Source organism: Lissotriton helveticus, chromosome 12, assembly GCF_964261635.1.
Source record: "Lissotriton helveticus chromosome 12, aLisHel1.1, whole genome shotgun sequence".
In the NCBI taxonomy this organism is placed as follows: domain Eukaryota; kingdom Metazoa; phylum Chordata; class Amphibia; order Caudata; family Salamandridae; genus Lissotriton; species Lissotriton helveticus.
In genome coordinates, this window is record NC_136073.1 from 630,273,823 (window position 1) to 630,300,084 (window position 26,262).

General features: G+C 43.7%; 1 protein-coding gene across 3 annotated transcripts in view; it reads left to right on the forward strand.

Annotated features, from left to right (window-relative positions):
• Positions 1 to 26,262, forward strand: part of RIPOR1 (RHO family interacting cell polarization regulator 1) — a 1,634,668-nt gene that overhangs the window by 1,488,787 nt on the left and 119,619 nt on the right. For all 3 annotated transcript variants that reach the window (XM_078671049.1, XM_078671050.1, XM_078671048.1), the window contains exon 20: positions 17,979 to 18,062. In XM_078671049.1, the coding sequence (XP_078527175.1) occupies positions 17,979 to 18,062 (84 nt within the window). The remainder of the gene's footprint in view (positions 1 to 17,978; positions 18,063 to 26,262) is intronic.

Here is a 26,262-nt window from a genome sequence, read left to right on the forward strand (position 1 = left end):
CAGGATCCTGATTGACAACGCCTTCGACACGGTCTGCCACCACACACTACGAACACGTCTACACGACGCCGGGATCCAAGAGAAGGCCCTAGACTGGACCACATCCTTCCTCTCCGGCAGAACACAGGGTGTCCGCCTCCCCCCCCCCCTTCCGCTCCATGGCCCCCAAAATCATCTGTGGCGTACCACAGAGATCCTCCCTCAGCCCGACGCTGTTTAACATCTACATGGCACCCCTCGCCCACATCGCCTGACAGCACGACCTCAACATCCTCTCCTACGCCGACGACACCCAGCTGATCATCTCCCTCACCAAAGACCCTCACACCACCAAAACCATCCTCCATGAAGGAATGAAGGACGTCGCCGAATGGATGAGGAACAGCCGGCTGAAGCTGTACTCGGACAAGACGGAGATCCTCATCCTCGGCTCCACCCCTTCAACCTGGGATGACTCCTGGTGGCTGACAACCCTAGGAACAGCCCCGACACCCACCGACCACGCACGCAACCTAGGGGTTATCCTCGACTCCACCCTCTCCATGACTAAACAGGTCAACGCTGTCTCCTCATCCTGCTTCAACACCCTCCGAATGCGCAGGTTCTTCAAGTGGATCCCCACTGAGACAAGAAGAACAGTCACCCAGGCCCTCGTCACCAGCAGGCTGGACTATGGAAACGCCCTCTAGGCAGGAACGTCGGCCAAACTCCTGAGACTATTGCAACGCATCCAGAACGCCTCGGCACGTCTGATCCTCGACATCCCCCGCCGCAGCCACATCTCACCCCACCTGAGAGACCTGCACTGGCTCCCCGTCAACGAGAGGATAACCTTCAAACTCCTCATCCACGCACACAAAGCTCTCCACAAGACCATCCCAGCATACCTCAACAGACTACTCAACTTCTACTCCCCCACCCGCCAGCTCCGCTCTGCTAGCCTCGCCCTCGCCACTGTCCCCCGCATCCATAGAACGACCGCCGGCGGCAGATCCTTCTCCCACCTCGCCGCCAAGACCTGGAACACCCTCCCCACCAACCTACGGCAGACCCAAGACCTATTGGCCTTCAGGAGACTCCTCAAGACCTGGCTCTTCGATCACTAGCAGCACCCACCCCTCCAGCGCCTTGAGATCCCCACGGGTATATAGTGCGCTTTACAAATGTCATGATTGATTGATGGATTCTCCATTATGAAATTGATCATGCCGGAAAAATGTTTATACTTGTTTCTTAATATTCCCTACTCACCTGGGCGACACTTCTTTACAATGCTTAGAACACAGATGATGTGCCTGACCTGGGCAAGCAAACAATCCCGCTTTGAAGCCCCAGATATGGAGCTTTTTTTCTTGGTGCACAGGCACATTATGCAATATATTGGTAGAAACCAACTGCATACATGCCACACAGCCATAGGACAGGGAAACATGACCCTGATCCCTGCAGCTGATTATTTAGTGCCTGTGTGTGCACGCCTGCCCCTTCCGGCTCTACTGTTGAATGTACTAATGCAGCATGTCAAGAAAAATTCCAACAAAGGGGCTGAAACGGGTGTGTATTGGCCCTGATGCTCTTTAATTTCTTTATGGCGGATCTATCGATGGAATTGGACATCTACAATCACACACTCCAAGGGTAGGAGTGTTTTTACTCTCCAATCTGCTGTACACAGACAACCTCGTGTTGATCAGCCGAACCCCTATTGGTCTCCCAACACCTGCTAGATACAACTTGCAGTTATTCAGCTATCAACGGTTTAACTATCAATCTTGAAAAATCGAAGGTAATGCGACTAAACCCGAAAAAGACAACACCCAGTTACCGTTGGCATTTGGAAGGCACATCAATAGAAGCTGTTAAAGAATACAAGTATCTGAAGGTGATAATAGACAACAAAGGCACTTTTAAAACACAAAAATAAGCCATCAAGAGAAGAGGCAACTCAATTGCGGTATCAAACACAAAACGGCCGGCCCAAGTCTTACCCCACTTTTACAGGTTTTACGAGCCAAGCTCATTCCAGCTATCACTTATGGGAGTGAGTGCCTGAGGGGAAGAGATGTGGACGTTCTGAACAGAACAGTCTCAAGATCGGCAAGAATGATATTCAACCTGCCCAAATCAGGCTGGAATCCGGCCTACAGACCCAAAAAATTGCCCCCAAAGGTGCCTATGTCAAGTGCTGGTTCAGGATTAAAATGTCTGAACACCCTCCACCGGAATGAAATTCACTCAAGGAAGGAATGTGCAGCCATGGGCTATCTGCCAGCATCAGTAAAACATCTAGGCCAGTGGTTCCCAAACTGTGCACCGTGGCACCCCAGTGCGCCACCAGAACTTGCCAGGGGTACCGCACACTTCTTGGGAACGTGTGAAAAGAAGCACGTTTCCTATAAGTTTCCCTCGTTCTAAAAAAGGTTAGTTGCATATTTGAAATGTGCACTTGAGGCCCGAGTAAACATGTCTTGCGGGGGAGTTTCGGAAGCCGCACCTGTCAGCCTCCGGAATGTTTTGTAGCAGTGTATGACGTGTTGCAGGGCAGGCACAAACAATCATGACAGTGGTGCCAAGCATTATTTTTCTTAAACATATTTTATTGAGTTTTTCAAAGTGTGACATACATCAACATGGCATACAATCATCAGTGATGCCAAGCATTACTGCTGTTTGTGCTCTGCAGGCACTCTAGTAATGGCGTCCACCAGGAACATCGGGTAATTATTATAGATGTGAGATTGTTTAATTACAACATCATCGCCCCTTCACTCCCACATGTCCTTCATGTGTATCCGAAGACATCCAGTGAGCGAAGGTGACTCGTGGGCAAAGAATGTCGAATGCAAGGAAAGAGAGGCCTTGGAAGAGGGGGCAGTTGCAAATTCTTATGAAACTTCCCTCTGAATACACAATAATAATATCCTATTAATATGTTCCGCCGATTTACAGATCACTGAAGGCAGTGCGATTCATTCAGGTTCATAGCATGCAGCCCCCCCCCCACACGCACGCACACACCTGAAACCGAGCACCGGACCTGCCACTTTCTCCCAAGAAAGAAACAACACACAATTAAATATTAATGAACTTCCTGCTCTGATAACAGCCAGAGAATAGCGCCCATTTCTATAGTCTGGATCCAGTAGTCAGCTCAACAATAAACTAAAATGATGGTGGTGCTTAGCAGATAGGGAAGTACATCACATGTGTACTGTATATTATTTTTTATTTGCGCACGAAAACCATTGTAATTCAAGATATTTGGGTAACATTTCCAAGCCCTTGCAGCTGCTTCTCTGTTGCACTTGGAAGCTAAGAGCGCTTCGAGAAGCCTTGAGCTGATGACATGGCTGAGAAATTAGAGATATTTTCCTAACCAAAACTATTGGGGTTTTATCATGCTCAGCTGTGAGTGTTTGTCAAGGTATGGGGGTGTTTGAGATGACACTATGTTGTGTGCGTTATCTTTCCTGCGAATACAGACAAAATACCACGTCGTCAGTTGGCTTATTAAGACAACAACCTTCTTACGCTCCCTCCCCACTCTTTCAATTATTAACCACTCTGTAATTCTTTTGGAACGTGGTAGCACACTCATAAACACTCCTCATCTAAAGTAAAATATGCTTACACGTGTGACTCCCGAATCAGCACGAGTCCATTTGGAGGTGAGTTTACAGCACTGATGGTTCCACTGTTAGCACTGGGAATGTTCGCGACCAAGGCCTGCTCCATGTAAGCTACAGGACTCAACAGACAGCAGCACTTTGCATGAAGGTGCTTACTTTAAATATTAGTCACCTATCATCAACACAGCTCGAGAATACATTTAAAAGTGATCTCAAATTATATTTGCTGTTTGAAGCATGTACAGATCATAAGGGCTATAAAAATGCCAACTTTGGGTGGTGTTGTTTATTTTTGGACCAGTTGAGACCAATGTTCCCTCTAATTTTTTTCCTCTGTGTGTGGCACTGTGGGGCCTCTGTGCGCTGCAGCCATGGTTATGTGCGCCAGGAACCAGACCGTGTGTGTGGGTGCAGTGCCAAATATCACTCCAAACTCATGCTTAAACAAGTGAAAATACTGCATTTTCACACATAAATCGATCGCCACATTAAGGGTCTTATGGCAGGTTTGCAATTTAGACACACGCCATGACATGAATTGGTTACACAGGCAAGTACACTTCGGGTTTAGAAAAGCACAAGACTCCAATGATAGTATCATTATAGGATTTTACTGCTGTAGGTGTAATGTTACTGGTTGCATTGTATATCTGGATGCACAGACAGAAAGAAGAAACAAAATACCAGCCAGGCCGCACACTAGGCTAAGCAGAGAGATTTCTAACTTACGTGATACCTAAAAGAAATGCAGCGTCCTAAAGAACGACGTGTGCTTTACAGGTTGTTCAATTGGACTTTGGTCAGCCAACTTCAACTAGGCACAGCCGGGCCGCCTTTAACACTGGTGGCGCCCTGTGCGACAATGTTTGTTGGCGCCCCCCCAATGGCCACCTCTACCACAGATTCCCTCATTAGCACCCTTTAACAGTGGCCCTCAAGTCTCCAGAACCACTATCTCTCTGATTCATTTAGTATTATGGCGCCACTCATACCAGTGTAAGGTGTCAGAGCACTTTACATAATACACACATTGCACAGAGACAATCCTAGGAGTGTAATTCAGTGTTTTTGAAGTGTTACATCAGACCAGACTACAAGGTGTAGTGTAGGAGTTATCGCTACTAGTAGGCAATATAGTTTAAGAGTGCTTATTCTGGAAAAGTACGAATTCAGAATTCAAAATGTGACACCATTGTTAGAGGTTCTCTTTAAAACAAGAATTGTTTTTTTACCCAAATGAACCCTTTTGGCAAGATTAGGATAATAAAAGACTGGGCAATAAAACATATTCCTCTAACATAATACTTGCAGTTAACACACAGCTGTTTGATGACAGTTAATAGCTCAATGCTCTATATTACGATTTTGACTTACAACCCACAAGTACCAAAATGAGCTCTCTTACAGAAGCAGTAACCCACTGACCTATTTACATTTATGCACTTTGTTATCTGCATGGTACATGTTCTTAGCAGCAGGCATTTTAACCCACTGTGCGACCTTTGGATGAGTCAAAACTTCCACTAGACCAACCTCTATCTCTTTCCAGCAAGGCGATTAACCACCAGAGTTATCTAGACATTTTAATTGATGCCTGAAAATTGCTGGAGGCCAGGAACATGCACGGCATCCAACTCTTCACACGAGGACAACACCCTTATTATATGTATAGTCAGCTGCATGCAGCAAAGCCTGGCAGTGGCCTTCGTCTATCTCCATGCACAGCTCACAATCTGGCAGCCAACTACTGCTGAGTATAACTTTTAGGAGGCTTGGCTGCAGCAAGCCCAAAAGCACGATGTGTGCTGTACACATAGCTGCCAAGGTTTCAGATTGCATGTGTGTGACATTTTCATAATTGCAGTGTAATTATGAGTGACATTTCAACACTTTCTGGTGAGTAAAATCCAGCCCTGAAAAAGAGGAAAAACCTATGAATAAAAGAAATTACAGCTATCTGAGGGGGTAATGTCTCATATTTATGTTTCCCTCATCTTCATTGCTTGATTTTGCTTGAAAGAAAGTGTCACTCATATTTGTTGAAATGTCACTCAAGATTACATAGAAATTATAAAAATGTCACCCATAGCAATCTGAAACCTTGGCAGCTATGGCTCTGTCTCACCCGAGCTATCAGCTTAGCAGAGCACACATGCATCTGCCCGAGCCAGCCACAACAGAGACCTGTACCGCTAGTGAGGAGGGGCTGGTGACATGATTAAAGTGGCGACAAAATAGAGACGGGAGACACCGCCTAATCACGTCTTTTCTTTTGCTGCACTTCTTTCCTAATGGGCTGTGGCTGCGGGCTGTTTGTGGCCCTTTGTGAAAACATTTGTTAATTGCAGCACCGTCATGCACTGCAATTAACAAACATTTTCACAATGGCTCACAATCAACCCCCAACTGCGCTCCCTTAAGAGAAGAAATTTAGCAAGTCCAAAAGCAGTACTGCCAAGTATCAAGCATCAGGCGTGATACTAACGCATTTCAGTGTGGTGGTCTGCATCATTGCACTGAAATGCTAAGTCACGCATAATAGGGCCTCCTCAGGCTAACTAATCCTGCACCAATAATGTCTGATTAAACAGAAAGCTGGTCTGGAGTGGCTGGCGCGCTGTGCGCCCTACTTCTGGTAGGCTCGTGGGCGAGTCTGCAGCTCAGCTGTAAGGCGCTACAATGTAACAGACAATTACCCGACATGTGCTGCAGCATGATTAAGGATTATGGGTTCATGACACTGCAGTGCGAGTGCTGAGCTGGCGGCGGTAGTATGCTGCTCACTCCGTGCCCGCACTGTGCCACGGTTATTTTATTCCCTCAAACCCCTTTCCTCGCTCTGGTGAAGGAAAAGTCTTAAAGGAGGAGGAGTGGTACTGACATGAACCCCACTGAGGCAGATAAATACATACTTCCCCTGATGCCAATTTTCGCTCCTCTGGAAAGCTGCTCTCTCTTATCATCAAAATAAAGATTTGGAGGTCGTTCGGATGACTGGTTCCTGGATGGATGCGAAAGTGAAACTGAAAGGGTCATCTTCTGCATGAAAACAGGGAAGGCAGAGGGAATTCGCCTGAAGGAAGCGGAATGAGTAAATAATCTTCATACCATAATTTTCACTGTGGGACTTGATATTATGAAAACTACAACTAGAACACTTTGCCTGAGAAGTAATCAGAAAACGTTCCGGTTTGACTGAATCAGTTACTTTTTTGATGACAATGAATACCCCTTAATTTAAAATAATTACGGATATCAAGAAAAAAATGTGTCTGGTATTAATTTACTTCGTTGTGTTTTGCGAAGACGTGTCTTCAGAAATCCATATTTAAAGAAGCCATTCAGTGTACAGAAAACAAATGTTCTCTTTGACCCAGACCTACATTGCCAACAATAACCAACTGGCATTCCAGATCTGTTAATGATATCAGCAGGGGTGATGAGACTATTGTGACGTCATTCACCAGAGGGCCCTTTCACCCAGGTGGTGGACACTACTGAAATAGTTATGGGGAAGGCACCAAGATTTTGCCAACGGGGGGGATGTTCCCAGGGAAGAGATGAAAGCAGGGGTATACAATTTACGTGCTTGGCGGTGTTATTCTCAAAGATAATCTATCTCTAAGAATTGGAAGTCGGCGTTGCCCCATTGCGGGCACACGTTAAAGCGTTACTACAACTGCCAGAGCCAGTCCTTGAGGGAGTGAGTAGGATGAGCCCAGAAACAGCGCGCAAAGGAAGTGCTGTGCAATTTTTCAGCAGTTACCAGCACCCATAAGGTGTGCCACGAAACAAGATTAGGCTGCCGCTGGCCAAACTCCAAAGAACAATAGGTGGTTCGGCGGAACAGTCCAAGGCACTAGGGACGACGTCTGACCACTCTGCAGGGACAGAAGTCGCTAGACCCCCGTCACACTCGCATACATTGCACTTTGACAATATGTTACCAAGAAATGTTCGCCAGACTATGTCCCCAATTAAGATATTTCAAACAGTCAGCCAGTGCGCTCTGAATAAAAGTAGACATTGGTTTACCCCCTCCTTTCTTTTGTTTTATATCATTAATCGATAATGTAAGCTAATCTGTAGGCAACATTTTGGAACTGATTACCATATTTGGTTTCAGGAAAAGAAAACTTTCCTGCCACTTAATTGTCTTCTTAGCAGCACTACTATTTAACAATTGATAGTGTACTAACAAACTAAACTTCATACATTTCAGCCCGAGTGCCCTTGTGTTTTTATGATAGACACGTTATTGCAGAGTTCGTTGCTCCATATACATAAGAGTTGTGATTTGATGGCTCTGTACGTATCATTATGAGAGACAAATTTGTTCACGGCTTATCATCCATCCTATTTAGTCACTGTTTTTTAAGCATTTTGACGAGAGGTCACTACGCCCCGTAGAAATATCAATCTGCAGAAATATCCTCTATGCGTTATCGATTATTGCTATATCAAGGTATGTCGATGTGGAGGGAAAACAGTGAATCCATACTTACATTGATAATAAAGTCATAACCGATTTCGTTAATGTGATATTTGTATTGGTCAATATTTCAATCGCGATACACTACCACATGGTTAGGTTAACTTCATGTACTTTGAGAGTGCACTATACCAGTATATGAGTATAGGAACGGGTGGGGAGTTATGCCCGAATGATTTTCAATGGATACGTGGAGCATGTGGAGTGTTGTCCAAGTCCACCAAGTACACACGGCCGTTTCAATTTTAAATCTTACCCCTGCCACTCACTAATAAAGGTATAACCTTTAGGCATATCTTGAGGTATCTTGAGGTAATCTTATGCATCCTGTTACACCTAGGACCTCTTAGCAGGAGCAAATTTAGGTTGGAAGCACTATCTAAATTACGAAAACAATAACTCTTGGAAAGCCCCCATACAAGTTATCTAAAAGCAAGGCAAGCACAGCAAGTATTTTAACTTTACCTCCAGAAAGGGGCTTCTCCGCTGCCATGTGCTGTGACAAGTCCAGGGCTTTTATTCAGTGTACGAGTTAGCAATGCAATAGGCAGACTACCTACTCTACTTCCTAATTTGTATTTTTCTTTAGCTTCCTGACTGAGCGAAGTAGTCCGACACTTTTTTAGACTGGGAAAATAACCGCTAAAAACAGTACTTAATCACCACCTACTGGAAATAGATGTCATCTCACACTGCTTTCTGTTATTGTTTTGTTATTGTTTTTTAGTTTTCACCTGCACTGTCCCTGCGAAATCGATTGTATTTTTTCCCTCTTGCTATCTGCCCATGTCTGTCTCCTGACCTCATCCTCAACCCTCCCCTCTTGCATCACAAACCATGTGGCATGTGGCCCTTTGTGAAAACATTTGTTAATTGCAGCCCCGTCATGCGCTGCATTTTCACAATGGCTCACAATCAGCCCCCAACCGTGCTCCCTTAAGAGAAGACATTTAGCAAGTCCGTGCTTTTGGACTTGCTAAATGTCTTCTGTTATGGGAGCGCGGTTGGGAAAATGTTTGTTAATTGCAGCGCAAGACGGGGCTGAAATTAACAACTGTTATCACAAAGGGCCACAAAGAGCCCGCAGCCACAGCCGGAATTACCGTTTTCGTGCCGCTCGCATTTTAAAAGCGGCGGCGCGAAAGCACTCACAGGATGTGTGCTCGCTTCCCTCGGGACTCTGCGCGCTCGGGGGTAAGCAAGGTGCGCGCGAGCGCATAACAGGGAACACTGGTTGGGACTTAAAACTACTCGTGGTGCTGGTAGAAAACTGATCAGGTGGCAACCCTAACTGGCTTCTTTATTTACTGTTGGGGTTTTGTGTACATGCCACTTTAGCACAGTCTGTCTGTGATGCAGAAACCCCTGTGTTTTTTGAACAACCATTGGATGTCTTGGTAAGTAAGTGTGTAACAAATTAATTCCAGGCAGATAGTTGAGAGCTTTAAGATATTTACTGAGTTGTTAAGATCTATAAGAACAGCCCCACCAATTTCCACAATGGACACCAACACATAAGAAAAATCTTGAAACGCCACTGGCATCTACTTCAACACACTCCCAGCCTCAATGAACATCTTACAGGGCATCCTGAAATGACTTTCCGACGAGCCCCGAACTTGAAAAGAATGCTGTGCCGTTCTGAATTCACAGACAAAAGGAAACAAACAACCACATTCCTAACCAGACCTGCAGGTTTCCACACTTGCCGTAACTGTAACATATGTAAACTCAGCACAAGTAAAACAACCCAAGTACAAATGCCTCAAGAAAAAACTTCGCCATCACAGAATGGATTGACTGTAACAGTAAATTCGTAATCTACGTCATATTCTGTCCCTGCAACAAGGCCTACATTGGCAGCACCATTTGACCATTACAAATTTGCATCCAAGAGCACTACAGAAATATCCATAAACATACCACAGGTCATCCTTTGACTGATTATTTTCATCAGGAACACCCGCACAAGAAGGAGTTCTTGTTCTTTGGTGTGGAAATGATACATCAAACCAAACGAGGAGGTAACCGTGAACTCAGACTAAGGAGAAGCGAACTCATCCTCTCCTATAACACGGTAAAACTGGGCCTGAATAAAGACGCTGAAATGCATGTTTGGATAGGCGATGAATGACACCGAGGAATTGACCTGTACCACTCCTTATACATTGACACCTACATAAAGAATGGTACTAAAGAATTGTACTGATCCGTCTTATCTGTAATGACACCCTCCCTTGAGACCACCTGCCGTGTGTCAGTACAGATGGTAACTTAATGATTTGTAGTCAAAAAAAGTTTGACGCATCCAGCACTTGGTGAACAATGACACTGGAAGTTTGAACACCTGTACCCAACAAACTTTATTAATCCTCAAATTATTTATGAGAATATTTGTATTGCCTAAATGTCTTATTTTGCTTCTGGATTTCTCTATCATAAGACATTTGCTTTCTAACTTAACGTTCTCCCCCTCCCCGTCCCCCACCCGTCCCCCACCTGTCCTCCCACTGGTCAATTAACTATTCACAACCTGGACTATCAGGACATCTGGAGTTATAAAACCTTACGCAATGATGATGGCATAGCCTTAAATTTCATTTTGGAACATTCACCTATATTTAATTCTAACCCATTCGAGTTGCCCGTTATAGTGCAGAAATCCATTGTAAAAAAAACGGATGACATCCCTTCAATTATACCACACTATACATACAGGGCCTTCACCATTCTAAGATGGAGCTCAGAGTTTCTGTTCTCCAAACAGGAACCAGCACCCCCCTTCCTTAACCGGAAGTACTAGCCACCATGGTCTATTATACACGGGCTCCCGCTACAGCGCAGCTCCTGACTATCGTTTCGGAGACTTGTACTTGCCAGGCATTTATGCTGTGATTAGAGGTAAGCGATGACACGTCTTACATAGGGACACCGGCCCCACGCTTAGAAGACCACCACATACTTATTTCTGTTCCAGTATTTTTGTCATCCAGCTTTAGGATCCTTAGTCGGAATTGCCAGGACAGGCTTTGACCCATTATATATACCAACGGTAAGCGCCCGCCAATGCACTTGCCCCTCACGCCTACATGGTCACGCCGTCTTACTTAAATTACACGGACATCACCTCGCCATAGTTGAGAACTCAATTCCCTCACTCCCCAAATCCCCACGCATCTCCAGGGATTCGTGAATTATGCACCGCTGAAAAGATTTTAACTGATCTCATCACCCACCTGAATACCATATTCACAGGACGTGCAGGCTATGACTTCACTAACTATAATATACTTTATACCTGCGTCCATCCGTTCTTTCCACCACTACCCTGATTACTGGACCCTACCTTACGTCATTTTTCTCTTTCTTTTCCCATTCCCTGTGGACCTTTGGATTGACCTGGGATGAAAACATGTAAATATTTTTTTCTTTCACACTTTTTTGATTTTACCCGTAATTATGCAATGTATTTCGCTTTTATAAATGTTTGCAAACCACACATTACATGCCGACCTTCCTGCCTACCTGAAAATAATGATTGTGAACCTATCATACGTTCTACCTTTGGCCATTGATTTGCGTATAATATATACACCATGGCCCACTTTAAAAACCACGTTATCAACATATATATGTCATCCATAACGGTGTGCAATATGTCAATTTGATTAACAATGTGTACCTAATATAGACATTACACATTTGATACTCTGCAATTCTGCTTGTATATATGTACATAATGATGACCTTTCTATGTTTCACACTGCACAATCTGTCCTATTTTGTATGTTTATGTCTCCTTCACATTCTCACATTACAATCACTGCACTCTCTGTATATGTAAATACACAGCCCTGATGAAGCCCCTGGCCGGATGGCCATGTAAGGGGGCGAAACACGTGTTGGCTACCTTTTCGGAATAATCTCCTATTTAGGAGTTTTCTCATCAGCATAAAAAATATCTCAAACAAGCGATCGAGTCTGGAAATGTCTTCTGTGATTCAACCTTAATATTCTTTATTTGTCCTGACTTACCTTGGATCTCTCACTTTTTCCCAGTGGGATGGGGTTACCCACTGTCAAGGACAAATACCTCGCATACTCTGACTCAATAACACGGCCAATAAGGGATCAGGACCTTGTTACTCCCCCTTTTTTTCTCAAGCCCCACCAGGAGCAGCCTGCTAGCTGCTCAGCCCATCTTCCAACCGACAATACTCACACCAGGCACCCAAACATTCCACTCATGTCAATCATACCCGCATTCCACACAGAACCCTGACTGAGCAGCTAGTTACAGGGTAAAGTTGAACACCATACACCTAACATGATGATACTACAAAGTGACCAATGACCGGACAAAAGAGGAAAAAAATGGAAGTACTCCAGAGGCCGGGTTTACATCCCCGCCACCCAAAAAATAAAATGACATAATGGGAACCCGCGGGCTACTGCCAATAGATAAAGGGAGCCACTGGTCGAAAAAGTTTGGGAACCACTAATCTATGACCTTTGGACCTCTGGGAAGCCTCGGGGACTCATAACACCTTTAAACAACTAGTAAACAAGACAGTGAAAAGGCTGTCTACAGCGGAAGACAAGGCAGCGCTCAAAGAAAGGGCCCATGGATGATTACCTCCTGCAGAGCTACGCCAAACCTTTCCCACAATCCTATCTAAGCGCTGGATTTAACAGGAGAACGAAAGAAAAATATCTTCTCTTTCGAATCGGCATTCTGCCAATCTTGCCGCACCACCCTCCTTGGAAACGAGTACTGACATCGACCAACTGCCGCTTATGTGGGAAAGGGGAAGAGAGCATTGTACACCTATTATATAGCTGCGCGGACCTGCAACTTGAACGTCGACTGTTACTGAAACCCATCTACAAAAACAAGGGGAGAAGATCCTGCAGACAAGCAGTGAAGGCATGCCTTGGAGGTGACGATGTACAGCTGGTGTGTCGCTCTGCACGATTTATGGAGACAGTAAGGGAAATTGTTTTTAGAATAAGTGACCAGCAATCACAGCAACCAAAAGAACCTCACAGTGATGCTGCTCAGTGACCCTTATGTACTTAGAACAAGGGCCTTCAACCACAAACCCTACCAGCAAACCGTTCACCTTCCTGCCCCCCCCCTATCCCCGAACGCCCATATTAAAACCAGGAACATACTCTCCCCGGTTGTTGGGAATTCTAAGCCTCACCCTCCCCACATTGGGGCTCTGGCACAGCCACTTGCGATATTGGAATGATCAGGACCCGACACCGCAAGCCAGAGCACAATGCCCAACAGTAAAATCTCCTTTTTGTCTGTGCATAGATCAACTGAGTACAGCACTGTATCTTACGTCTACAGAGTTTCAAACCTGGATTTGGTACTTTTTGAAACAGGCCCCTTCGCACACTATCCCCCTTTCTATTCTTTTTATGGTAAATACATAATCTTAAAACCTTTATTTTATTGTTCTAGTGTTTCAACAAACCAAGAGTCTTACAGTCAGCCATTATAATGCACCAGGCACTTTATGTGATCGCAATAGGCTCATTTCGTTAAAATGATTTTTTTTTTAAGTTTGAGGTCAATAACAGAGTCGTACTTACCTTGATAAATTCTGCACATTGAATCAGCCGTTAGAGGTTGTATTTGTCAAGCTGCCAAGTAAGACTGAATCTTGTTTGACAACTTAAGCTAGTAATGCACCTAGGACACTAGTCTAATATGCCCGTACCCAAGTAACTCGTTTTGCACACTGATTGAATCAAGCTGAAAATGTGTATACCTAATCAGTGCGAGACGAACACTTTATGCCCGACCACAAATTGGAAGTTTTGTCTTTTTACTGTTTGATATTGACTAGGAATTAATGTTTTATGATACGCTCTTCGATCTTTTAATTACGGATTTAGTTGAACTATACTTTTTATGTGAAAATTGTTCAGGTTTTTATTAACCAAGTAATACATTTACTTATCTACTTACTAATGCAGCTTGGGACAAACTTGTCAAAAAGGCAAACAACCCTCTATTCTATTCATCGTTCCTCCATTATTCTATCAGGCATCAGCTTCAATCGCCCAGGAACTTGCATGCAAAAGATGCTACTCAGGACGGGCATCGCCACCTGGAGAGACCTGTACAGAGATGGCCTATTCATAGATCTCAAAACTTTGTTCGCTGACAAGCAGCCATCGCCTTTGGATTTTTTTTTCATGTTTTTTAAACTGTGAGCGGATTGTGCCTCATGTATATATACAGGTTCCTGGGGAAAACGAATCCCAAAGTCTAATGTTGCGTTTAAATGTCGTTTTTTGTATTTATTAATTGTCATAAATACAAATGAGCAAAAGAACAATCGTACATTGGCTGTTGGCGGGGGAACTCAAAAGAGCTGGGATCTGGAGTTGGGGACCCCCCTTACTGATGGATAGTAGCTTTACTGCTACCAACAGACAGGACCAATAGCATCAAGCAGCAGCTGCGCATCATCCATTATAAATTCTTACATAGGCTTTATTACACACCTGCAAAATGATACCCCTATAACCTCTGCCCAGATGACAGGTGCGCAAGGTGTGCCATCTCGCATGGTCATGTCCTCAGATTCAGATTTATAGGAGGAAGATCAATAGGCATTAACACTAATGATAGAAAAACACTTATACTCATGCCATTGGTAGCGGTGTTGGGACATACAGGAGAAGTAGAAGCGACATATCGAAGATATGTATCACTTTGTCTCCTTTTAGCTAAAAGGCGTATTGCGTGTCGATGGGGAAGGGGATGGGCACTGAAATTCAAAGATTGGCTACAAGACTTAATATACTGTAAAGATCACTTACTTACATATGCCGAATTACTGCCACTTACCTCTAGACCCAGGGATATATGGATGCCATTAGAAACTTTCTAACCCGGGAGCAAGACAAAGCTGATGATCATGCTCTGACACAGTAGCTCAAAAGACACAGCCTATGAACAGTCATTACTGATGACCTATATGTTCTGCCAACCGTTGGTATATTCCCTCCGTCACTTCACCTCTCTGCACACTTACATGGATAAATTACGATTATCACAGCCCATAACTATTGCAAGTGTACTGTATCGTATTCATATTTATTTTATTTTGTATTGCACAGTTACTTAAAACCATCTGCAATATAACTTACATGTGATTTTAAAAGCAAATTGAAACAATTGTTTAAAAAAGACATTCTTGTAAAATAAAAAAACAATGGGTTTACTTACAACCGTGTAAATACCGAGTAAGAAGATATATTATATACATTTAAAAATCTGAAAATGGTTGTCAGTTCGTTGTCGGTTCAGCCTTGTTGAAGAATACTTGTTTAACAGACCAAGTTGTCTTTTATGATGCCTGGCCCCTCTTATTCCATAAGCCTAAGACGCAACTCAGCCATGTATCTCCCAAAAGTACAGGAAAAGACAACCGAAGTTGCTTCTTTCACTGTCTGTACCCCGTTGCGGAGCCATATTTGTTTTAAAAGGATCCTAAGGGACTGCAACAGACCGGGGCAACAACAAATCAAGTGTAGCAAAGATTCAAATTTAAAATCACAGATTCTGCATCTGATTCTATGTTCTAGAGATCTCCACCCGGGATTTAATTCTTTAATGGGGAGGGGCACCAGTCTGGCCCATACAATGTTTTTAGTGCTTTCCTTCCCAGAGCTTGCTTCAGATATGGCTGGATTTTACTCCCGGCAAACGATTTTTATCAGCCAAGGTGAGCCTCTTCCTGTTGCGTGTTCTGCTAGATCACTTTGGTGCGACAGTTGATAACATTGTTTATTGATTGAATTTTTGATGGCCAGATAGTTTACCATTCCCTGATCCCAATTTCCCGTTGCTAATCCCAGCGTTTCCACTGCTTCCTCTGTGTAACGATGCCACGGGTTAATGGACCCCCCATAAATCGGCTTCAGCATGCTCTTTAGGCTTCTGGCTGGAGCTGTTAGGACTTGGTAGTAGTATTTCACATGCGTTCCCAAGCATTCTTTACTTTGTTGCTTCAGACCAAATTCTAGACGAATTAGGCTGTTGCGTGTGTGTTTGGGCAGTTTGAAAATGCGTTTGTAGGCCTGGGATTGTGCTTTGTCTAACATTAATTCCATTTTACCCGGGAATGCCTGCTGTGCATAACCAGCAACTGCCCTGATTTTTGCTTGTATTACTTTCCTAATCGGATCAGTTATTGGGCTTTGCATTATCTCATTTAGTTTGCATAAGGCATAAATTGTTGAATGTGCTTTAGCCTTCATTTTATGTAGATGTATTGTTGCTTTACCGGTTTCACTTAGCCAGCAACCTAGGTAATTATAGGATTTTGCTGTGACGATGATTTCTTTGCCCACATGCCATTTCAAAAGAGCCTTTTTTGGGTAGCGTCCAAAAATAACTACTTTAGTTTTTTGAGCATTTATTATAAGTTAATTTCTTTCATTGTAGTTATTGAGGGCATCTAGGCCCCTTTGTAGCCCGATTTTTGTGTGATCCATTACCACCAAGTCATCTGCATACTGTAATATTTGCAGTTTGTTGGTTCCAATTTTCGGAGTTACAAGACAAGCATTTTGAAGCTTCTTCCCCAGGTCAGCTGTATATAAATAACAATGTGGGGGCAAGGACACATCCCTGTTTTAGGCCACGGTTTGTCCAATACTTCTTCGTTGTGGTATTATCTGCTAGCTTCTCTTTACAATGAAATGATGGCGCTAAGAAGACCTACTGGGATATGCCAGTTGCGCAACTTATTCCAAAGCTTGTGTCGAGGCACTCCATCAAAGGCCGCTGAGTAGTCAATGAAGCATGCAAAGATTGGTTTATTATTTTTGCAGTTAGCGTGCTGGTTCAAATACAACATGGCCACGATATTGTCAATTGTGGAGCAGCCTTTGCGGAATCCGGTCTGGTAGGGGGGAAAGATTTCATTCTCTTTGATCCAACTATTTAATTCATTCAATAAGGTGCTGGCATAAGCTTTTCCTTCAACATCTAAAGGTGTAATTAATCTATAATTTTTAGGGTCTGTTTTAGCTCCTTTTTTGAAGTATTTCATGCTTTTTATTTACTGGTCACTGTTTTGCCTATGGATGCTCTATTGTCCCTTGGCGTATCTGTTATGAGCGAATGAGACTTTAATCCATGTCCATTGCCCTATATAATAAGATATGATGTTGCACAAGATTGTTCTGAATGTTGAATGTTACTCTTGGATTATCTCTGTTTGTACATAACCAGGATGAATGTATCTTTTGTAAGTTTAACAAAAACCATCAATAAGGAAATTATGCCCCCAAAAATTCCCCACAGACTATGGCGCACTTTGTATTTTTGCAAATTCTGTTCCTGTATTAGAAATAGGGTTTTGTTTTCAGTTATTAAGGAGGCAAATACTAGGTACTGTAGACAACAGTACGTTATAAGGAGTGCTCAATTAATGTGAGAAAGCACCTGGGCCAGGCTGTCACTGTTGTAATTTACGCTTTTTAACACTATTGAACTTTTATGGGGGAGAATATCTATGATAGAGATGCTGTGTTTTTTTCATAATATGTTAAATTCCGTTTTTTTAACATCTATGTATTTTAATGTGATATATAAATTTACTTTCTGTGACTTAAATGGCCAATATTGGACTGAATAAAGTATTTTGTGATGATAATATACATGCTTTTTGTAGCTGCCAAATGTTGTTGCCAGATAAAGGGCTTGCAGGCCAGTGGCCAGTTAACACCTAATACTACTTAGGTGCAGTTTAAAAAAAACTATTTTTGTGGCTTTTCAGCTTAATTGATATTTTTGCATTTCTTTTTCATGGTACATTTTGCAGGCCTTGGTGTGTTTCCTGGAACAGTTGGAGGATGAAGAGCTGCCAATACGTATTGCAGGCTGTGCAGCTCTAGGGTGTGTCAAGGTAAGAATTTTGCCAACCCTATCTTAGCGGCTGTGATGAATCGCATAAATCAATGTACAGTAGGAGCAAAGTTGAGGACAAAAAAACACTGAATCCTTGTGCCTTGAAAATCTTGCATCTGTAGGAGCCCCAGAACTATGTGATAGGGCATTGTGCTTCTTTCTGGATGCACGAAGTCTGATCCCCAATCCAGTCATTTTACCTTCATCTAGCATCCACACTTAATCTACCATTGTGAGAAGCAGTAACATGCCAGTCGTCTCAGAAAGGAAGGGGCTAACTGAAAGTAGGGTGTGTGCTGCCTCTCTCTGCTCCTGCCCTCTGAAGGAAGCGTATGTTCAAGAATCAAGTAGTAAACTAGATGTACTCAATGTAAAGTATCACATGAATATAAACTGAGGAAATCTTGTGACTCTTTATCTCTCCCTTGTATTACATTGTCTGAACTGACCACCATGCACATTTTGTTACCTTGCACTGTTCTCTATTTGCACAAAATGCCTTGTTAAATATTCTTTTGTCTTTATATTCCATATTTATGTAAAGCGCTCTGATATCTGTAAGGATCTTGTTTGCGCTATATAAAACTGTGAAAATAAAAAATAAAATTCCTCCTTGAAGAGGATCCTGGGGCACATAGTCAATCAGAGAGACAGCGGGGTTCTTTCAGCTCCTTTGTGATACAGGTCCCATGAGGTTACATGCTGTTCCTTTCTGTACTTGCACGTTGTTATGGCAATGCAGGTTCTTATCTAGGTCTGACTACAGAATGGTGTAGCAGTTTGGATTATGCTATGTTACCAGTTCTTTAAAAAGAACAATAAAAAGTACAGAAAGAGATTCAACTTTGGGTTAGCTTCCTTCAATCACTGGTTTTCATGTTTATTTCGCATTTTGCCATTTCTTGGATTGACTGTCCATCAAGGCCATAGCATTTTGAGGCTGGTCATACTTCCCTATTCGTTTTTCCCATTAAATGTTGATGCTAGGGCTATGAAGTATTCCTTTTGTTAGATAGCTTATGCAGCATGGTGTGTAGATTGCATTAGACATCCAGTAATTTGATGCCTTTAATTAGCAACAAGAATCTGATTGGTTGTGTAGGGCTTTTTAGTTTTTTATTATTTAGAAAGGGGTGTCTTAGCAGCTCATTAAGGCACAGTGCTTTTAACAAATTAGCTAACTGTTGGAACCCTCAATGAGCCATTATTGAGCTGGTAAGCAGGACCTATCTAGTACAGCCTTTGTTTCCATCAAGCACCACCCCAATCCTAAGTAGAATCCCATTTCTCATCTGGCCTCTTACCACTCCTATTATTGCAACCTTTGCATTCCTCCTGCATGATGTTTATATTGTTGCTTTTCGTGTTAAATTTCATTTCAACTGCTGCTTGTTTGGGTTGCCATGTACTGTTGATAAAGGAGACAGTCATTATCTAGGCGATGTAGCCCAACAATGCAATTCGCAGACATGTCAATGATTACCAATCCACCATCTTGGCTAGTTCTCTCATCACTAGTTTCCTGAAATTCTGTATTTCAGTGCAACTTCATGCTACATACACCAAGATATAACGATGGACCCTTCTTGGTACCAGCACCTGACTACCTTTCCCCCCAAATAATAAATAACCCCAAAGTAAATTAAAGGGAATTGTGTGCACACTGACTGGCACCCATCGTTACTGTGCCTATTCCTGATGGAATCAAATACAAGTCAAACAGCCGCAAAGGTGCACCACAAAAAGCAATAAACAGATGCTAATGTTATAAATGAGCAAAAAAGAGTATTTCTCATTAGTAAGATGTTGTTATTCTTCAAGTTGTGTTTATTTTCAAATATTCAAAACAATGTACAGCCGACGCGTTTCGTCCCAAGCTGGGACTTCTTCAGGGCTTTTGTAAATATGGTCTGTCCCCTTTATAGCGTGGAAATATGCAGGAAACAGAGAGTCAGGTCACCGTCTTCCCAGATTCAATTTTCCATTGTGCACTTTGAAGTGTATAATTCTTATTGTTTTTTTCTTTCCATCCAGTTTGGAACAGACAGGGTTGTACTATGTATATATATACTTGTTTCAGGACTAGGATAAGTGGAATTCCTGAGTGTAGGTGAAGATCGCTCTCACAACTTAGTTTGTTTGAGGTTCTTTTGCATGTTCTGTAATGTTGGCAGAGTAGCAGGGGACAAAAAAGGTCCTATTGGTCCCCGGGAGAAGGATGTGGGCACTGTATTCCAGTAGGCCGTTTCTATTCAAACAGCCGGCACCCATCCACAAGGCCTACGTCCCGCCGAAACACACGCAACATACTGGAAGTCTGCATTATTTTTCCTGCTGCATTGACCAACGACTATCTCTTTTCTAGTCAAATTTGCTACTCATTTGTAGTGTGCAGTAGAGTCTGCGCAAAAAAGTAAAACTATACCAATTTGTGTCAGTTGTCTAATAAAACATCCTTCATCTTCCTGTAGCAGTTGCCTATTATAGTTTGCCCCAGATCTGTCTCCCAGTCCGCTTTAGCTGGTGGTATTTTGATCTGCACAGTCTTGCAGATCTTAGCATAACAATAATCCCACTTTCTCATCCCCTTCTCTTACCATTATTTTTGTATACACTTAGTACTCAGGCAGTGAGTCTGGAAATGTTGCAACGAGTGTCCTCAGCACATGTTTCAATCTATAGAATTAAAATATAGCCAGTGGGGTGTCACCTCCCCAATCTTTAAAGTTTTGTAGGATCATACATTTCCCATCAGGAAATAGGATTCCTAGTGTTACTGAATGTAGCATAGTCAATATGTATTTGGATTACCCCTGACATAACACTGATTTTGCACATGTTGTCCATAATTGGTATTACATATTAGTACAACTTGTTCAACTACGCTGTTTTGCCTAATTCATACAATGCCCATCTAGTGGTCTTGACGGTATGCATCCCTGTTCTGATGGATACATCTTCCAGTGATTTCCTCACCTTGTGAATATCTCCCTGTGTCAGCAACGTTCGGAAAATTCTTTTGTAGCACGCCGGCGTGGACAACGTCATAGGAGCACGGCATTGCGCGCGACTCCGACTGACGTCACTGACTCCTTATTACGCCTACGTCGGCGTGATGACATCAGTTCCCTTTTTTCCGCGTTGTCGACGCTAACGGTTTCGAGGGATCTTCTGTTGAGTTGATAGTAACTTTGTTACTATTGTGAGTTTATTTGTATCTCTTTGATGTTGCTGTCTTCTGTAGTGATGTCGTCGAAGAAGACTGGGTTTAAGCCGTGTGATTCCTGCGGAAAGATGATGTCCATTACAGATCCGCATGGTGACTGTCTATGGTGTCTGGGTTCGGATCGCAACGTTCAGGGTTATCGATCCTGTTTGAAGATGAGCCCGAAGGCTCTTCGAGAACGTTAGGCAAAACTTCTTGTTGCCAAATTGAAGGGTAAGAATGCCAGGAAGAGTTCGAGTTCGAGGTCGAGATCGAGACGCCCGAAGTCAAAGTCGAGGTCCCGGTCGAGGTCGGCATCAAAGTCGACTTCGGGACATGCTTCCAGATCGTCTAAGAAGAAGCATAAGAGAAGGAAGCATAGTTCAAGGCACCATTTCGGTAAGGAACCGGATTCGAAAACGAAGTTGTCTTCTAGAAGGCATCGTAAGCACATGGTATCACCCTCTCCAGTTCGAAGTCATGGAGGTGAGGCCTCGCCTTTGGAGTCACAGGAACATTCACCGGCTCCGGTGTTGAATCCGTCTCCGGATCCATCTCAGTCTTCGGGATATGAGGAAGAAGAGTAGGAAGTTCCTGTTGCTCAGGGTTCGACGACTCCGGTAAACCAACCCGAGGAAAAAGAGGAGTCGATTCCGGTGAAGCCTCCTCAGGAGCAGCCGGTGGGTTCATACCCTCCTTTTCCGGGTCCAGGACAGGACCCTTCGCATTTTTTAAACGCCATGTATGGTGTTTATGCGAGAGCCATGTACCCCTCTGGAGCACCGGCTGGTCCCATGGGTCCGTTGGCATACAATATGGCCTATGCTCCGGCGCCGTTCTTGCCGTTTATGCCAGCTCCGGCTCCACCTTGGCATCTCTCGCCGCCGCCGAAGTCATCGACGCCGCTTACGGCTTCACCGGCTCCGGAACGACTTCGAGATCCAAATCGAAGTTCGATGCCGGCTCCAGCTCCATGTTCGACGCCGGCTCCAGCTCCTCGTTCGACGCCAGCTCCACATTCGGCTCCGGCTCCTTCGGAGTCGATACCGGATCCGAAGACGTCGGTAGGAATAGAGTGGTCGAGGCACAAAGCACAGTGCCTTTTGGAGGAGAAGAGTTATGGGGAAGCTGAAATTGAAGAAGGTGAGCTTCAAGATCAGGAGGATAATTTTGACGATCTACAGGATGCAAGTGGTCTAGAGCTGTCTCCTGATTGGGAGTTGGCCACAGTATCTGATGTTCCTTCAAAAGATGTGGCTCCCTACCATGTGGTAATTAAAAAAGCTGCAGATCTGTTAAATATGATTTTGCCATCTGTTGAGTATAAGTCGAAAATTCTGACTGAAGTCCTCCATTCACCTTCATCTGTGGTTGAGCCTTTACTTCCTTTTACTGAGGCTCTGACTGATCCCATCTTGGAGGTATGGAATAGACCTCTTACAGCTCCTGCAGTTTCTAAGGCCGTTGCAAGGCGTTATAGAGTGGCTCCTGGCGACCCTGAATTTTTATCTACTCATCCCTTACCAGAGAGTTTGGTAGTACAAGCTGCCTGCTCTAAAAGATCTGCAGGTGAATTTTCCCCAGGTCATCAAAAACCACAAAACCCTTGCTTGTGGATGAAAATTCAGTCAGTATTCTATGCAACAGACAAGTAACACATCAATTGTTACTGTTGCACTACCCCTTTCACTAATATTTTTTCTCTGGGGGTATATTACCGCAGTACGTCCAATTTCTTTAAAAAAACTACAATCTTCTATTGACAGTCATATAGAACACACAGAGATGTCTGAAACAATAATTTGCACAGTACATCCGCACACAAAATGAAGTGAACAATGCAAAGAAATACAAAAAATGTGAAAAACAAAATGACCCCTCACGGGTGCACCACCATCGGGCTAACTGGCAGGTACTCACCAGATTGGGCCCCTTTTCTCATCATCGGTAGTCATTTAGTTCGTAGAAAAGAAAAGTGTCCAAACCAGAGCAACTAAAATGTGAAACGTGCAATAGAGCAGAAAATATCACTCTGCTCGTGACAAAACAGTGATTAAACTCAACAGGCACACCTTTCTTGAAACTTTATTCCTAATTGTTAGGCGTGATCTGTTGAGTTAAAAAGGCTGGTAGCTAACTTCGCATACCATTACCTATCGCCAACATGTTTCTCTGCCTCAAAAGTTTCGGCAGATTCGTCAGGGCTACACACCTTGTCACCGCACCACTGTTGGACACTTCGTTCTATATTGACTGTCAAATAGAAGAAAGCACACTAATTAAAACACCCACTGCACCGCTTTCCAAAACCTTTTCTGAGCTGTCATTTTCATAATAGTTACCCTCTGCCAGCTCACATCACTCATACCAGCTGTAGAGTGAAATGACTAAGTCGTGAAACTCCTTTAGTGAGTCTTCCTTTATCAATATTTGCCCCTGAGATTGTATTCATCAATCTGAAGGCCCCACACAGAAAAATAAAACGTGATTCAAATTTTTCCTTTTCCTTAGTCTTCATTTGCCAATAGGTATAAATCCACATACATTCTTTTTTAATAATCACACCTCCGCCATAGGGACATTAAATGTGGGAAGCCCGCCTATCTCTATCTCGTGGTCACTACAGTGTCGTAATCCCATTCATCACTTTTATTTTCTTATTTCAACACAGTCACATGAAAGTCAATGATCGCCATTCTACCTCAGACCTTGCAAAAAATGGTGTAGATTATAGCTAATACGCGGCTTTCAGCAAACGCCAACCAGGAAGTCGGCTTTCTGCTTTGGACACTCATATTTTTAAAACATTTTTTTTTTAGAGGTTCTCTTTTACCATAATGGCCCATTGCTAACAACAAACAACTGCTGAGAAACTAAGTTTGCTTTCGAGTAGCGTAACCCGGCTACCCTACTCCTTACCATGTGAAGCCTCACGGAGCGTGTTGTCTCCTCCTGTTCCCGGGGCGTTCTCCGCCCTGCAAAATGAACCTCGAGCGGCGCGGGGACTCTCCGTCACGTCGATCATGTGACCGTCGTCGACCTCGGCAGCCGCCATGATCGAATGGGCAATATTTGCGGGAATGTTTACACTACCCTCGCTCCATTTCCCGAGCAAGGCTAATGTTTTTGTTTTTTCAAAGCGCATAACTATAACACAAGGAAGGCTAGTTAAAAGCTTTCTATTTCCCAGTTTCTGACAAAACAGGATCACATTCTATACATATTATGTATGTTTTGCCAATATCAACAGTGTATTCAGCAATTACCACTGCCAATAAACAGCACATCAAACCGGAGCTCCGGCGAACACCAAAGAGCACAAGGCACGTATGCCAGTCCCTATTGCTTAATCCTATTCCACTCTATAATTTCATTTAGCCCCCGTTGGTCACTCTTCTCCCTGTAGATCCAACATGCTTCTTTGGACAAGAGCACGTTCTCAATGTTCTGTGTTCCTTTTACTCTCTCTAGAACAGTCCAGGTAAAACTGTGATTTTCACTGAAACAGTGCTGCACTAATTTGGTCGTGAGCTTTCCTGCCCTTATAGTGCTCAAATGTTCTTGTAATCTGATCTTTATTTTTCGCGAGGTGAGCCCAATGTATTGTAGCCCGCACTGACACAGCAATCGATATATATCACATGCGTGGTATTACAATTACTAAAATGATTAAGAAACCATTCTTTACCTGATGACAACATCACGCTAGTGCTTTTGTTGGTTAACGGGCACACAGAACAAGAGCCGCATGGATAATGCTCATTGGGAATGGTGGTGTTACTCATGTGTCCATCCATGGGTTCTCGTGTGTGTATGAGTTTGTCCTTGAGATTACTTGCTCTCCTAAAGGCATACCTGGGCGGTGGCATACGGAAATCCTTATTGGATAAAAGAGACCAATGTTTGCGTATTGATTGTCTAATTTTAGTCGCCATAGGGTCAAAAGTCATAACCACCGGAACGCAGTCCTCTCTCTTTCTCACATTCTTTTCCAAAAGAACACTGCGCGGGGTGTTAAGGGCTCTCTTCTTTGCATGTCTGACCACTTTAGATGGATTATTACGATTCTTCAACTTAGTCGCCAAATCATGTGACTGTTCCAGGAAAGCATCAGTCATAGAACAGTTCCTCCTATAACGGAGGAACTGTCCCACTGGGAGGTTGTCCCTTAGTGCTCTGGGGTGATATGAATCATATAAAAGCAGGGAATTCCTGTCTGTGAGCTTCTGATGTACACAAGTGCTAATTGCCTCATCCTTAAATTCGATGACCAAATCCAGGTACACAGCACTGTGAATGCTGTAGGACCACGTACATTTTAGACTGGGGTCCTGGGTATTTAACCACTGGAAAAAGTCTAACAGGGTCTCCTCAGTTCCTGACCAGATGCAGAGCATGTCGTCAATATACCTCTTCCAGAGGCGAAAATTCCTCTGGAAGGGATTGCTGGAAGGGTCGACGACGTGCTCTTCAAATTGCCCAACATAATGTAAATGTAAATGTATTTCGATTTATATAGCGCACGAATCACCCAGGGGTCTCAAGGCGCTTGCTTAGGGAACCCGTCCTGGTATTCCCCTGTGAGATACCCCGGCAGGGTATTCACAAGGTGAAAGCCAGGCATCCCGCCGCGAGGGGCCGTAGTGGAGATTAAGCAAGCTATTGCCCAGAGTCGCAGAGTGTGACCCCGTGAGTCGAGTAGGCACCGGAGCGAGAATTGTCGAGTCCATGGAATTTTTGAGCCCGAGACCCGCCGAGGCGGGGAATCGAACCCTGGTCCACGGCTGATCTCAGCTGCCGGGTCTGCCGCCTCTAACCACTGAGCCACGCTTCTCCACAATCAAGCCAGACTGGGGGCCATAGTGGCCCCCATTGAAGTACCTGAGATCTGAAGGTACCTGGTGATAAGGATTCCAAAAAGCAGGACCAAAATGCAAAAAAAAAGTGTTTTCGTCAGCCCTTTGATGGCTCAGGCCTTTTCGGGAAGAAAGCT